At 63.4% G+C, this 11,432-nt stretch overlaps 2 protein-coding genes across 3 annotated transcripts in view; one reads left to right on the top strand and one right to left on the bottom strand.

The window, feature by feature from the left end:
• Nucleotides 1–425: 425 nt before the first annotated feature.
• Nucleotides 426–6,379, top strand: LOC130586239 (probable mitochondrial glutathione transporter SLC25A39). Of its 2 annotated transcripts, XM_057386974.1 has the most exons (12): nucleotides 426–565; nucleotides 2,595–2,703; nucleotides 2,780–2,839; nucleotides 3,353–3,397; nucleotides 4,058–4,167; nucleotides 4,273–4,340; nucleotides 4,439–4,563; nucleotides 4,696–4,869; nucleotides 4,977–5,086; nucleotides 5,206–5,287; nucleotides 5,379–5,459; nucleotides 5,539–6,379. In XM_057386974.1, exons 2-12 carry the CDS (start codon nucleotides 2,607–2,609, stop codon nucleotides 5,655–5,657), a joined length of 1,071 nt encoding a protein of 356 aa, XP_057242957.1. In that variant the 5' UTR covers nucleotides 426–565; nucleotides 2,595–2,606; the 3' UTR covers nucleotides 5,658–6,379. The 2 variants fall into 2 exon arrangements, with proteins under 2 accessions (XP_057242957.1, XP_057242956.1); XM_057386973.1 differs by lacking the exon at nucleotides 3,353–3,397 and having other exon boundaries at nucleotides 508–565.
• A 509-nt stretch (nucleotides 6,380–6,888) lies between these two features.
• Nucleotides 6,889–11,432, bottom strand: part of RUNDC3A (RUN domain containing 3A) — a 6,654-nt gene continuing 2,110 nt past the window's right edge. The window contains exons 2-11 of the mRNA XM_057386972.1: nucleotides 11,022–11,137; nucleotides 10,761–10,894; nucleotides 9,974–10,059; nucleotides 9,253–9,342; nucleotides 9,076–9,156; nucleotides 8,832–8,997; nucleotides 8,462–8,619; nucleotides 7,775–7,912; nucleotides 7,548–7,654; nucleotides 6,889–7,349 (exon numbers count right to left, since the gene is read on the bottom strand). Of these exons, the coding sequence (XP_057242955.1) occupies nucleotides 7,207–7,349; nucleotides 7,548–7,654; nucleotides 7,775–7,912; nucleotides 8,462–8,619; nucleotides 8,832–8,997; nucleotides 9,076–9,156; nucleotides 9,253–9,342; nucleotides 9,974–10,059; nucleotides 10,761–10,894; nucleotides 11,022–11,137 (1,219 nt within the window). The 3' untranslated portion in view covers nucleotides 6,889–7,206. The remainder of the gene's footprint in view (nucleotides 7,350–7,547; nucleotides 7,655–7,774; nucleotides 7,913–8,461; nucleotides 8,620–8,831; nucleotides 8,998–9,075; nucleotides 9,157–9,252; nucleotides 9,343–9,973; nucleotides 10,060–10,760; nucleotides 10,895–11,021; nucleotides 11,138–11,432) is intronic.

The raw sequence follows: 11,432 nt of genomic DNA on the forward strand, positions 1-11,432 counted from the left end.
ATGTGTTCCAGGTGTTTCTGTCCCAGGTGTTTCTGTTCCAGGTGTTGATGTACAATGTGTTCCAGGTGTTTCAGGTGTCGGTGTACAATGTGTCCCAGGTGTTGGTGTACAATGTGTTCCAGGTGTTGGTGTACAATGTGTTCCAGGTGTTTCAGGTGTTGGTGTACAGTGTGTTCCAGGTGTCGGTGTACAATGTGTTCCAGGTGTTTCTGTCCCAGGTGTTTCTGTCCCAGGTGTTGGTGTACAGTGTATTCCAGGTGTTGGTGTACAATGTGTTCCAGGTGTTGGTGTACAATGTGTCCCAGGTGTTGATGTACAATGTGTTCCAGGTGTTTCTCTCGGGTTGGTGTCCGAGCTGTCGGTGCCCGCGGGTGCCGCGCTCCCCCCGGGCCGGCAGGGGGCGCAGGGGCGCGCGGGGCGCGTGCGCGGGGCGGGCGGAAGTGCGGCGCGGGGCCGGCGCGCGGCGGAGCGCGCGGGGCGCCCATGGGGCTCCTTAAAGGCGCCGCCGCCGTTCGTGCCCATCCCGGTCCCGGAGGGACGCGCCGAGCCTGGCTGGAATGAGCAGGTGGGGCGGAACCCCCGGCACTTCCCCCGACACCCTCTCCCCCCACGACATCCCCCTCGTGGTCCGGCACGCGCGGCCGCTGCCTCAGTTTCCCCCGGTGTCGGGGGTCGTGCGGCTGTGGTGGGCGTGGAGGCGGCTGCGGGGACCCCCGAGCTCCCCTTCCGGGGAGGGAGCGGACCCCGAAATTGCCAGGGCTGCAGATCCCGAGAGAGGGGGTGYAGGGCCAGGGGAGGGTCCCCCGGTGAGGGGGGCACAGCCCTGGGCTGGGGGCTCCGAATTCMGGGGTGCTGCAGGCTCCAGGTGGGGGTGCAGAAACTAAACAGGGGTTCGGGCTCCAGGATGGGGGCGCTGACAGGGCAGAGGGACAGGCTGGGTCCTGTGTGCCCTGGGGGACACATCAGCACTGTCCCCTGCTCTTGGGGAGAAYGGTTTGTGCCCCAGCAGGATGAGCCCCCGGTGCTGTCTGGGCACCCCCCGGGATAGATAATGGGGACCCAGCTTCACACCCCCGAGGCTGGAGCAGCCCAGGAAGTGCCGGGGGTCTGCCGGCAGGATTTGCTTCTGGCTCAGGGCTGGAACGCCCAGTTGCGCCCTTGCAGTCCGGGAAGAGCCGCTTGAGCTTCCCCGCAGACCTTCGTTTCTGGAAAATTTTTGCATTGATCTTCTTAAGCTGTATTTGTTTTCCCTTCTTTTTTGCCCGATCGTCACCGTACTATACCCGCCAGGAAGCCCTGGAGGTGSCCCACTCCCCCAACACCAACAGAGGGGCTGTGTTGGGGCATGTCACATATAAGCAATGAGTTTATCAGGTGCTGCAGCGCTGGCAGCGAGAGATTTCCCCCAGCTTGCGTCAGGCTGAGCAGGAGGGCTGGGTCGGAGGGAAGGATCTGGAGCCGGAACCCTGCCCATGGCAAGGTTATGCAATGGCTGTGGGGTCAGTGGGGCACGTACCACGCTGCSCTCCCGTGATGGGCACCCTGTGCCCAAAGAACCACCACATCCTGGTGGGACTGGAGTGTGTGGGTTCACGACACGCCCAGCTTTTGGTGGGGCTGGCACTTGTGCAGTGCTGGGATGGATCCAGCTCTCCCACTGGGGTGGCACCTGAGCCAGGACAGACCCAGCTCCCGGTGGGGCTGGCACGTGTGGCTTCAGRGTAGACCTGTCCCAACTTGCAGCTTTGGGCACCCAACGATTCCGGAGCCCATAAAGGAGAGATTTATGACTTCTCTGACCTTGCAAATTGCTGAGTCAGATGGTGGAGGTTTTATGCTGCGTTCCCAGGCTTTAAGGAATCCTGTGGGTTCCCAAAGCCTGGAAGCCCTTCTGCTACGGCCCTGTCCCTGTCCCAGCATGAGAATCACCCCAGACTGCAGCGAGAGGGAGCTGCTGGTGCTGAGTGTGCTGAGGGTCACTTCTCCATGTCCTTCTCCCTGGGAAGGGTGTGATATCCCCTCCTTCCCGAGGGCAGCACACCAGCCRTGGAGGCTGCAGCCTTGCCAAGCCCCAGCGGGATCAGGCAGAAGGTTTGGGATGCCTATACCCTTTTTGGGGTCCTTGTTGCAAGCTCACGAGGGGGATCCCCTCTCCCTGGTGTCACTCCATGGCTGCACTGGGCTCTGCTGCCATCCCAGGCAGAGCTGCAGGGGTTGTCGGAGCATGGCTGGTCTTTGGACTTTGTTCCTTCCTGTCCTTAATTTTCCAAGTGCAGGGAGGGGACAGTCCTCCCTYCCCAAGGACAGGGAAAGCTGGACTGTCTCCACCTCTCTAGCCAGACTGGGCCTGCTGCCAGTGTGAGGCCAGGGGGTGTTATCAGGGCTGGGCTGGCCCTGGGAGCCGGTCCCTGTCCCCTCTCAGGGTGCTCTGATTATGGGGGGCCCTCGCCTGCCCTGTGCCACAGCGATAGCACAGTGGGGCTGGGACATCTGTCCTCACATTGCTGCAGTGGGGATGCTGGGGGGGCTCCCTGGGGACCTCATCCCTGGACAGGGACCCCCCAACCTCGARCATCCTCTGCTGTGCATTGCAGGGGGACAGTGCCATGGCTGAGAAGATGTCACCGAGCCCCGGTGGGGGCATCACGCCGCTGCAGCAGATGCTGGCCTCGGGGACAGGCGCCATCCTCACCTCCCTCTTCGGTGAGCACGGCAGGGTGGGTGCCAGGGRTGGGGGGCTGGCTCAGAGGTGTCATGGCTAAGGATGGTGTCTCCTCAGTGACACCGCTGGACGTGGTGAAGATCCGGCTGCAGGCCCAGAGGACCCCCTTCTCCAAAGGTAACCCCGCTCGGGTGGGGATGTCTCAGCTGGCAGAGCTGGTGGCAGGGATGTCTCAGCTCTGGAGTGTGGCAGTTTACCATGGGCCCCTCRTCCTCACGGGCTCGGGGGCCCTGCTGGGGGAGCTGAGCTTGGCTCTGTCCTTTCCCCTCCTCAGCCTGGTGCTGGTGGTCAGCGCTATGCCCAGCAGCCTCAGCCCTCCCCGCAGTGGGGCTGAGAGGCTCAGCCTGCTGCAGCTGCTGGCTGTTCCCCCACTGCCTTTGTTCCAGTCGCTATGCTGCTCCCCATGGGCTCTGCCCCTTTCTGTGGGGCCAGTAGGCTGGGGCTGGCCCTAGGGACTGGTTTAGTGACAATAGGAACTGCTTGGGAAGTGGCTGTGGAGGCATCCAGCCCCCTCACCCACAGAGCTCTCCCACTGCCTGGCTCGGGGCTGTAGCACACACGTGTGCCCCAGCCCCAGGAGGTGGCACGTCCCCGTGTGGTTACTCAGTGTGTCCCCATTGTGTGTTTCAGCGTTGCCAGCGCAGTCAGTGCCCTGGGGCGCTCAGCCGGCCACATGTGAGTACACCCAGGGGCTCCTGCTGCCAGTGGCTTTGCTTTCCCAAGCCTTCATCCTGGTTTGCTTCTCCACTGGTGGTGGCTTGGGCTCCTCTGGCTGTGGGGACATCCCTGCRGTGTGGGGGCTGACGTTGTCCCCATCCCAGGCTGCCTCTGCAGCCCTGCTTTAGAGCTGGCTGTGCCACATCTCTGGGGATCTGTTGTGCAGCAGGCCTTGCAGGCTGTGGTCCCGCTGTCTTGTCACTCTATCCTGTTGCTACATCAAAGTTCCCTTGGATTTCCACTGCCTGGTGTCCCTGTGCCTGGCTTGAGAGCACAGTTGAGGGGCCTGTGCTGGTGTCCCTGCTGTGCCAGGGCAGCAGAGCCAAGACCAAGCAAGGCATGAGCCCTCTCCCTCTGCTGGCAGTGTGTCCTGCTGTGTCCCCATCCCTGCCATGGAGCGGGGTGTCCCCTGCCCCATAATTCTGGCCATGRTCAGTCCCTCGCTGGAGGGTTGTTCTTGTCCTCGCCTTGGTCTGGGATTGATCCCCACTGGGCTCAAGCCCTGAGGGTTTGGCTCCTTCCTGGAGGAGGTGATGGCTTTGGGATCAGATGTGCTGRGCMTGGGGCRKAGGGGAAGGCTCTCCTGTGTAATGRYGATRCCRTTGTTTGCTGCCCCAGGGAAGTGTTTCCTSTACTGCAACGGGCTCATGGACCACCTGTACGTCTGCCAGAAYGGCAACGGCTGCACCGCCTGGTACAAGGCCCCCACCCACTTCACCGGCACGCTGGTAGGGGTCTCCCCATCCCACAAGGGTGTCAGGGTGTTTTCTGGGGGGTTGTTTGTCCTTGTCCCCCCTCTAACTCCTGTCCCTGGTGCTYTCCTCTCTCCCCAGGATGCCTTTGTGAAGATCACACGCTATGAGGGCATCAGGTCTCTGTGGAGCGGCTTGCCCCCCACCCTGTGAGTTTGGGAATTTTGGGTGCTACCACCTRCCCAGGCACACACACATCGCTCCAAGGGATGGACATGTGCCCCTCACACCCTTCTCCTCCTCGCAGAGTCATGGCTGTGCCAGCCACYGTCATTTACTTCACCACCTACGACCAGCTGCGGGACTACCTGCACGCCCGGACGGGGAGCCGGGGCCACTACATCCCCTTGCTGGCCGGRGCCCTCGCCAGGCGTGAGTACCCCTCCCCTCTGTGGTCCCTCTGTGTCCTCACAGCAGAGTGTGGCAGCTCTCTCCCAGCACTGATGGCTGTGGGATGGCTGCTGGAGCTCACAGAGCTCACTCCCCATGTCCCTTCTGTCGCAGTGGGTGCTGTGACAGTCATCAGCCCCCTGGAGCTGATCCGCACCAAGATGCAGTCCCGGCAGCTCAGCTACCGAGAGCTGCGCGTCTGCATCCAGTCAGCGGTGGCCCAGGACGGCTGGCTGTCCCTCTGGAGAGGATGGGGACCCACCGTGCTGCGGGATGTCCCTTTCTCGGGTATGGCTGTGGGGACATGGGGAGATGGGGGGACCAGGGCAGTGCTGCACTGGTGTGGAGGGTTGGTGTGTCCAGGGTGCCCAGTGGCAGTGTCTCCTCTCCCCCAGCTCTGTACTGGTTTAACTACGAGCTGGTGAGGACGTGGCTCTGCAGGCAGGCCTGGCTGGACGAGGCCACATTCATGGTCAGCTTCGTATCTGGRGCCATCTCCGGCACGGTGAGTTTGGGGTGCTGGGGCTCTCTTGTCGGGGATGGCTCCTGTGGGAGGAAAGGGTGGAACTGGAGGTGACAACAGAGCTGCAAGGTCTGGCTCACCATCCAGTGCCAACCCCACAGGTGGCCGCGGTGCTGACACTGCCCTTCGATGTGGTCAAAACCCAGCGGCAGATCGAGCTGGGAGACAGTGAGRTGCACCCAGGTGAGGGGCCAGGCTCTGGGCAGGTGTCTGGGGGGCCACCAGGACTCCCCATGGGTGTCCCCCAACCTTCACCCCTCTCTTCTCCCCACAGTCACAGCCTCCAAGCCTTCCTCCACCTGGCTGCTCATGCAGCGGATCCGTGCCGAGTCTGGCACCCGRGGGCTGTTTGCAGGTGAGGATGTGCCCCCACCCCGTGCTGGGCTTCTGGGTGCCCTGGTGTCACCACGGGGCTCATGGCACTGTCCTCACAGGGTTCCTGCCCCGCGTCATCAAGGTGGCACCTGCCTGCGCCATCATGATCAGCACTTACGAATTCGGCAAGACCTTCTTCCAGAAGCTGAACCAGGAGCGGCGGCTGCGGGGATTGTGAGCAGGCCTGGGGCAGGGCTGGATGTGGCCGTGCCCAGGGGACAGTGCCAGCCCTGCTCCGGCCGGGTGTCCTGGAGCAGTGATCTGCACTCGGCTGCGCAGAGCCCAAGTGCCTTCATCCCCTGCTGCCTGCACATGGAGCCAGGGCCAGCCCGGCCCCACTCCCCATCCCAGCCACTCTGGGGGACATCTGTGCCTGCTGCTGTGACACTGGGGGGATATGGAGCTCTCCGCACTCATCCTTTGGGGCTGGACAGATGCTGCTGCTGGATTCATGGACGCTGTGGCAAGGATGGGGTGTCCCGGGAGATTTGGYCTGGCAGGAGATGGAGCTGGAGCTCTGGTGAGGACCAAAGCCCAGACCTCGGGGGCTTCTCTGCCTGCCTGGGCCCCCAGCCTTGCTGTGCCTGGTGATCTGCCCCTCCTGACCATCACTCACACACAGCCTCGCCTTGCTGGCTCTGCATGGCATGGGGGGACACATTGGGACCCTCTCCCTGCCTCTGGACCTCTCCTCCTACGCGGGATGTCCCCATCCCCTGTCAGACCCTGGGTCGGACAGACCTCACTGCTGCTCTGGGGGGCCRTTGTGGCACCCCTGCCCTGTCCTTTCACTGCAAGGGCCTGCCCCAGCTCTGCGGGCACCGCCTCCCTTACCCCAGGACTCACGGGGGGAATTTCTCCTATTTTCTTAAATAAAATAATTGTCTCTTAATGGAAGGATTTCTCTGCTGGGGTAGAGGCATCTCTGGTGTGACAGCCACAGCCCTGTTGTGTGACACTGCTGTCACCCACAGGCTCCCTGCTGGGGTTTACTGGGGTTAGGGGACCCCAGGATCACTGTCCTCTACCCAGCAGCACCCACTGGTGATCTGCTGTGTCCCAAAGGCGCTCACTGGACCCCCCCAGCATCCTGGGCCAGGACCTCATGGCAGAGGGAAGCACAAGGGGTCTGTCCCCCCTTTCCCACCTGGGGAGGTGGGTGACAGGCCAGCTCTGCTTGCTGCGTTTATTGATTCCTTTTGCTCCAACAAGACAGATGGGGCTGAAATAAAAACCARAATCACCCAAAACAACCCAAAACCCGGGGGAGGATGGGGAGKAAGGGGGAAGAAGAGTCCTACCCCTGTTTTGGGGATGCTGCTGCAAGGGGGGACAGGCAGGCGCAGCCCAGGGCTGAGCAGGACGGACAGTGGGGCTGGATTCTCACCCTGGAAGGGGTCTGGCCCTGAACCCCTCTTTGCCCCCCAGCAGCGGTCACTCACTCCCAGTGTCCCCCCAGCATGGCACAGTTCATTCCCCCCATCCCCAGCTCGCCCGGGTCCCCCATCCCAASAGGTCCATGTGTCCAGCCGGGGTCCGGGCCGGGGGTCCGAGGCGCAGCCAGGGTRGGGTGTCACGATGGGGAGGGGGATGCCCATCCCCAGCCTCCCGGTGGGTTCGGCGAGTCCCTCGTTGGTCCCGGGGTGGCGAAGGGGGCCGAGCTCAGTCCTGTGCCACAAGGCTGGGCCGGGCGGCCGGGCCGGGGRGCGGCGCGGGGGCCGGGGGTCTCAGCTGGGGCTGCGGGTCGGGCTGGCTTCCGTGCTGTCGCTCACCAGGCACTCGTTGGACTTGAGGCTGGCCAGGGACTTGCAGCTGGGCAGGGAGGCCAGGGAGCCACAGAGCCCCAGCATGGAGGGYGTGGGGTCCTTCCCTGCGGGCAGAGCGGGGCATCACAGCGGGTTCAGCCTCACATCCCCGCTCTGCCACCCGGGGGGACAGGGACCACCTCTGCGGGGTGACTCAGGTGTCCCTGCACTGCTGGGGCATCATCCCCGCCACGGGACACCCGGGTGGGTGTGGGGGACGTGCTGAGCCCTGGGGCACCCCGCGGTGGGTGGGGGTCTCTTACCCAAGGGCCCCCAGGGCTCTCCTTCGCGCTTGCCCTCGCCCAGGYGCTGCGAGTCGGAGCTGAGGCTGTTCTCGGCCGAGAGCTGGTCGGTGCTCACGAAGCTGTGCCTGCAGACGGATGGCTCTGAGCCCCCCGGGGCTGGCACAGCTCCCATGTCCCCCTCCCGTGTCCCACCCGGGCTGAGGCAGGGCGCTGCGTGCGGGTCACTGTCCCCACTGCGGGGTTACCTTCTGTAGAGTTTGCTGTCCGAGCCGCTCTCGTTGCCGTTGAGGGTCCCCAGAGAGGGCCACTGGTTGACCAGGGGYGTCACCATCTCCTTGGAGAGCTGGGTCAGCTGCGGGTTCTCGCAGGGGATCAGCCCCGTCCTGCAGCAAAGGCGGCTGCTCAGCACCCGGCACAGCCACCGGTGCTGGGGACCTGCCGGGTGACACGGCCCAGGGGACGTGTGGGGCACTGGGGACACACCGGGACACAGATGGGGACACAGCGTGTCCCACAGGGGCACCCAGGCACTGGGAAGCTTGGACCCATCACACCCCAGAGGGGACTACCCCTCACCCTGCCCCTCGGGGTCAGTGGGGCACTGGGACCACCAAGAGTTTGTGGGGCAATGGGAACCACCCAGAGCCTGTGGGGCAACGGGAACCACACAGAGCTTGTGGGGCACCGGGGACCACCCAGACCCTGTGGGGCAATGGGAACCACACAGAGTTTGTGGGGTACCAGGAACCACCCAGAGTTTGTGGGGCAATGGGAACTACCCAGAGCCTGTGGGGCAACGGGAACCACACAGAGTCTGTGGGGCAATGGGAACCACCCAGAGYYTGTGGGGCAAYGGGAACCACMCAGAYCCYRTSGGGCACGCTGGYTTCAGGGACCMCCTGAAGTCCCCCGAGTGCCCAGTCCCCACTCACAGCTGCTCCTGCAGCTCCAGGATGACGCCCTCCAGCTCCCTCTTCTCCAGCTGGTTCTGCACCATCACCTCCTCCAGCCGGAGCTTCAGCCGCTTGTTCTCCGCCTCCAGGTCCTTCAGCTGCGACTCCCGCAGCCGCACCAGCTCCTCCAGGTAGCCCTGCGTGAGGCCACCATCAGTGGCGCCACGCTGCCACCACCCCCAGTGTCCCCAGGGCCATTCAGAGGGACAAGGAGCGGGCTGGGTCACGGCAGCAGGATGAAGGGATGAGGGTGCCACTGTGGCAGTGGGGATGCAGCGCTGGAGATGCTCCAGGCTGGAGCATCCTGGGGGTGTTGATACCTCGACAGCCCCATCCTGGCTCCCAGTACCTTTTGGGCATAAACAATGCGGAATTTCTGCTCCATCTTGCGCCACTTGTTGTACCAGCTGTCCTCGTCGGTGACCAGGGGCAGGTAGGGGTGCTCGGGTGAGCTGTCCTCGCTCGTGCTGCTCTCCACGCTGCCTCGCTCCTCCTCCTCGCTCAGGTAGTCATAGCTGGGGGATGTGGGGGCTCAGCAGGGRCTGTCACACCTTCAGGGACCCCCACCCCAGGGAGGGCACCCCRGCTCTCACCTCTGCGTGAACTTCAGGTAGGGCGTGTAGTCGATGACCACGGGYGTTTTACCGTCCATCACCTCTCCCTTCAGGCAGAAACTGAGCAGCAGCAGCGGGAGAAGGAGCAGAGAGAGGATCAGGGAACCCCGAGGGGGTCAGTCAGAGCCTGTGTCCYTCTGTGCCACCTGTCCCTACCTGAAGTCGATGGCGCTGAGCCCGATGAGCATCCCCGTGAGCACCGTGGACTCCTCCCGCAGCATGATGGCCCCGTCATCGTAAAACCGCCTGCGAGGGAATGTGTGGCTGGGTGTGCCCCCCAGCACCCCAAAACCCACCCTGGCATCCTAAAACACACCCTGGCACCCCAAAACCCACCCTGGCATCCTAAAACCCACCCTGGCATCCTAAAACACACCTTGGCACCCAAAACCCACCCTGGCATCCTAAAACCCACCCTGGCACCCTAAAACCCACGCTGGCACCCCAAAACCCACGCTGGCACCCCAAAACCCACCCTGGCACTTCAAAACCCACCCTGGTACCCCAAAACCCACCCTGGCATCCTAAAACACACCTTGGCACCCAAAACACACCCTGACACCCCAACACGCACCCTGGCACCCCAAAACCCACCCTGGCACCCCAAAACCCACCCTGGCATCCTAAAACACACCCTGGCACCCCAAAACCCACCCCTGGCATCCCAAAACCCATCCTGGCATCCTACAACCCACTCTGGCACCCCAAACCCACCCTGTCACCCAAAACTGACCCTGGAACCCCACAACCCACTCTGGCACCCCAAAACCCACCCTGGCACCCTAAAACCCACCCTGACACCCCAAACCCACCCCAGCACTCCCACACAGCCATGGTGCCAGTGTGGCCATGGTCAGTGTGGCCGGGGGTCACTCACCTGGTGGTCCGAGTGTCCCKCAGCGCCGTGGAGATGTACTCGGACATTCGCTTCTCCATCAGCGCCACGCGGATCCAGGCCCGGCCCTGCAGGGCAGCAGGATGGGGGCTGCCACGGGGTGCCCCCCAAAAAAAGCTGCCACCCTCCCAACATTCCCACCCGCCCTGGGAAATCCAGGAGATGGGGGTCCCCGCACAGGAGGGGCTTTCAGGGTCCCGTGGGGGACCCACAGCTCCTGCTGACCCCGTGGAACCCTGTGGGGTGGGGTGAGGATGCAGGAGGGGAGGGAGAAGGGAGAACAATGGGGGCAGGAATGGGGATGGGATGGGATCAGTGGGATGGGATGAGATGGGATGGGATTGGGATGGGATGGGATCAGTGGGATTGGATCCTTGGGATGGGATGGGATCAATGGGATGGAATGGGATGGGATCCATGGGATGAGATGGAATCAATGGGATGGGATCAATGGGATGGGATCCATGGGATGGGATGGGATGGGATCCATGGGATGGGATGGGATCAGTGGGATGGGATCAATGGGATGGGATGGGATGGGATGRGATCCATGGGATGGGATGGAGATTTGATGGGATGGGATGGAGACATGATGGCATGGAGATGGGTCCATGTACCACGGTCAGGGAGAACAGAACCGGGACTGGCATAGGAATGGGGATGGRATGGGATCAATGGGATGGGATCAATGGGATGGRAACYRGGACTGGCATAGGAATGGGGATTGGAACAGGACCAGAGACAGGGGCAGGGCTGGCGCCCTCCTGACCTTGGCCCTGGACGTGCTGATGTTCTCCATGTTCTCGATGCTGCTGACGCAGTTGTTGGGGACCTTGCTGCAGGCCAGCCGGATGTAATCCCAAAACCCGCGCTGCCCATCGGAGCTGAACCAGCTGACGGGGCCTGTGGGCACCCATGGGCTGCTCTCAGGGGCAGCAAAACCCCAAACCAGCRCYGGACACGCTTCCCACCCACCACAGRACAYGGGGACGGGGACAGKGACACCACGGGGACRGRRACAGGGACACACCTTTGAAGCGGTGGCTGAGGATCTGCTCGAGGATGGCGGCGAAGTTGACRAACTCCTCGGAGGAGTCGTCGATGGGGTCGGCCGTGTATTTCTCCAGAAGGGTTTTCACCGAGAACCTGGCGAGGGGCTGGGTGTCACAGCCGGGAGGGGACACGCTCACGTCCCCCGGCACKGGGACAAATCGCTTTCCCAGCTGTTGGCTCCCGCTCCCGGCAGTGGGAGGAGGGCATCAATACTGGGCTGTGCCTCAGTGACCCCCCCCTGTCCCCACGTCCCCTGGGGACCCCGAGGAGCGGCCGCCGCTCCCCGCCGTGCAAGTGGCCAGGAAGGGCGAACAAAGGCCCCCTTTCCTCCCGGGCCGTGCGCGGGTGGTGGTGATGGTTTCCCCTTCCGCCCGGCCGCTCGTGCTCC

The sequence above is a fragment of the Malurus melanocephalus genome, unplaced genomic scaffold (assembly GCF_030028575.1).
Source record: "Malurus melanocephalus ecotype Western Australia unplaced genomic scaffold, MMel_1.1 scaffold_1105, whole genome shotgun sequence".
NCBI lineage: Eukaryota > Metazoa > Chordata > Aves > Passeriformes > Maluridae > Malurus > Malurus melanocephalus.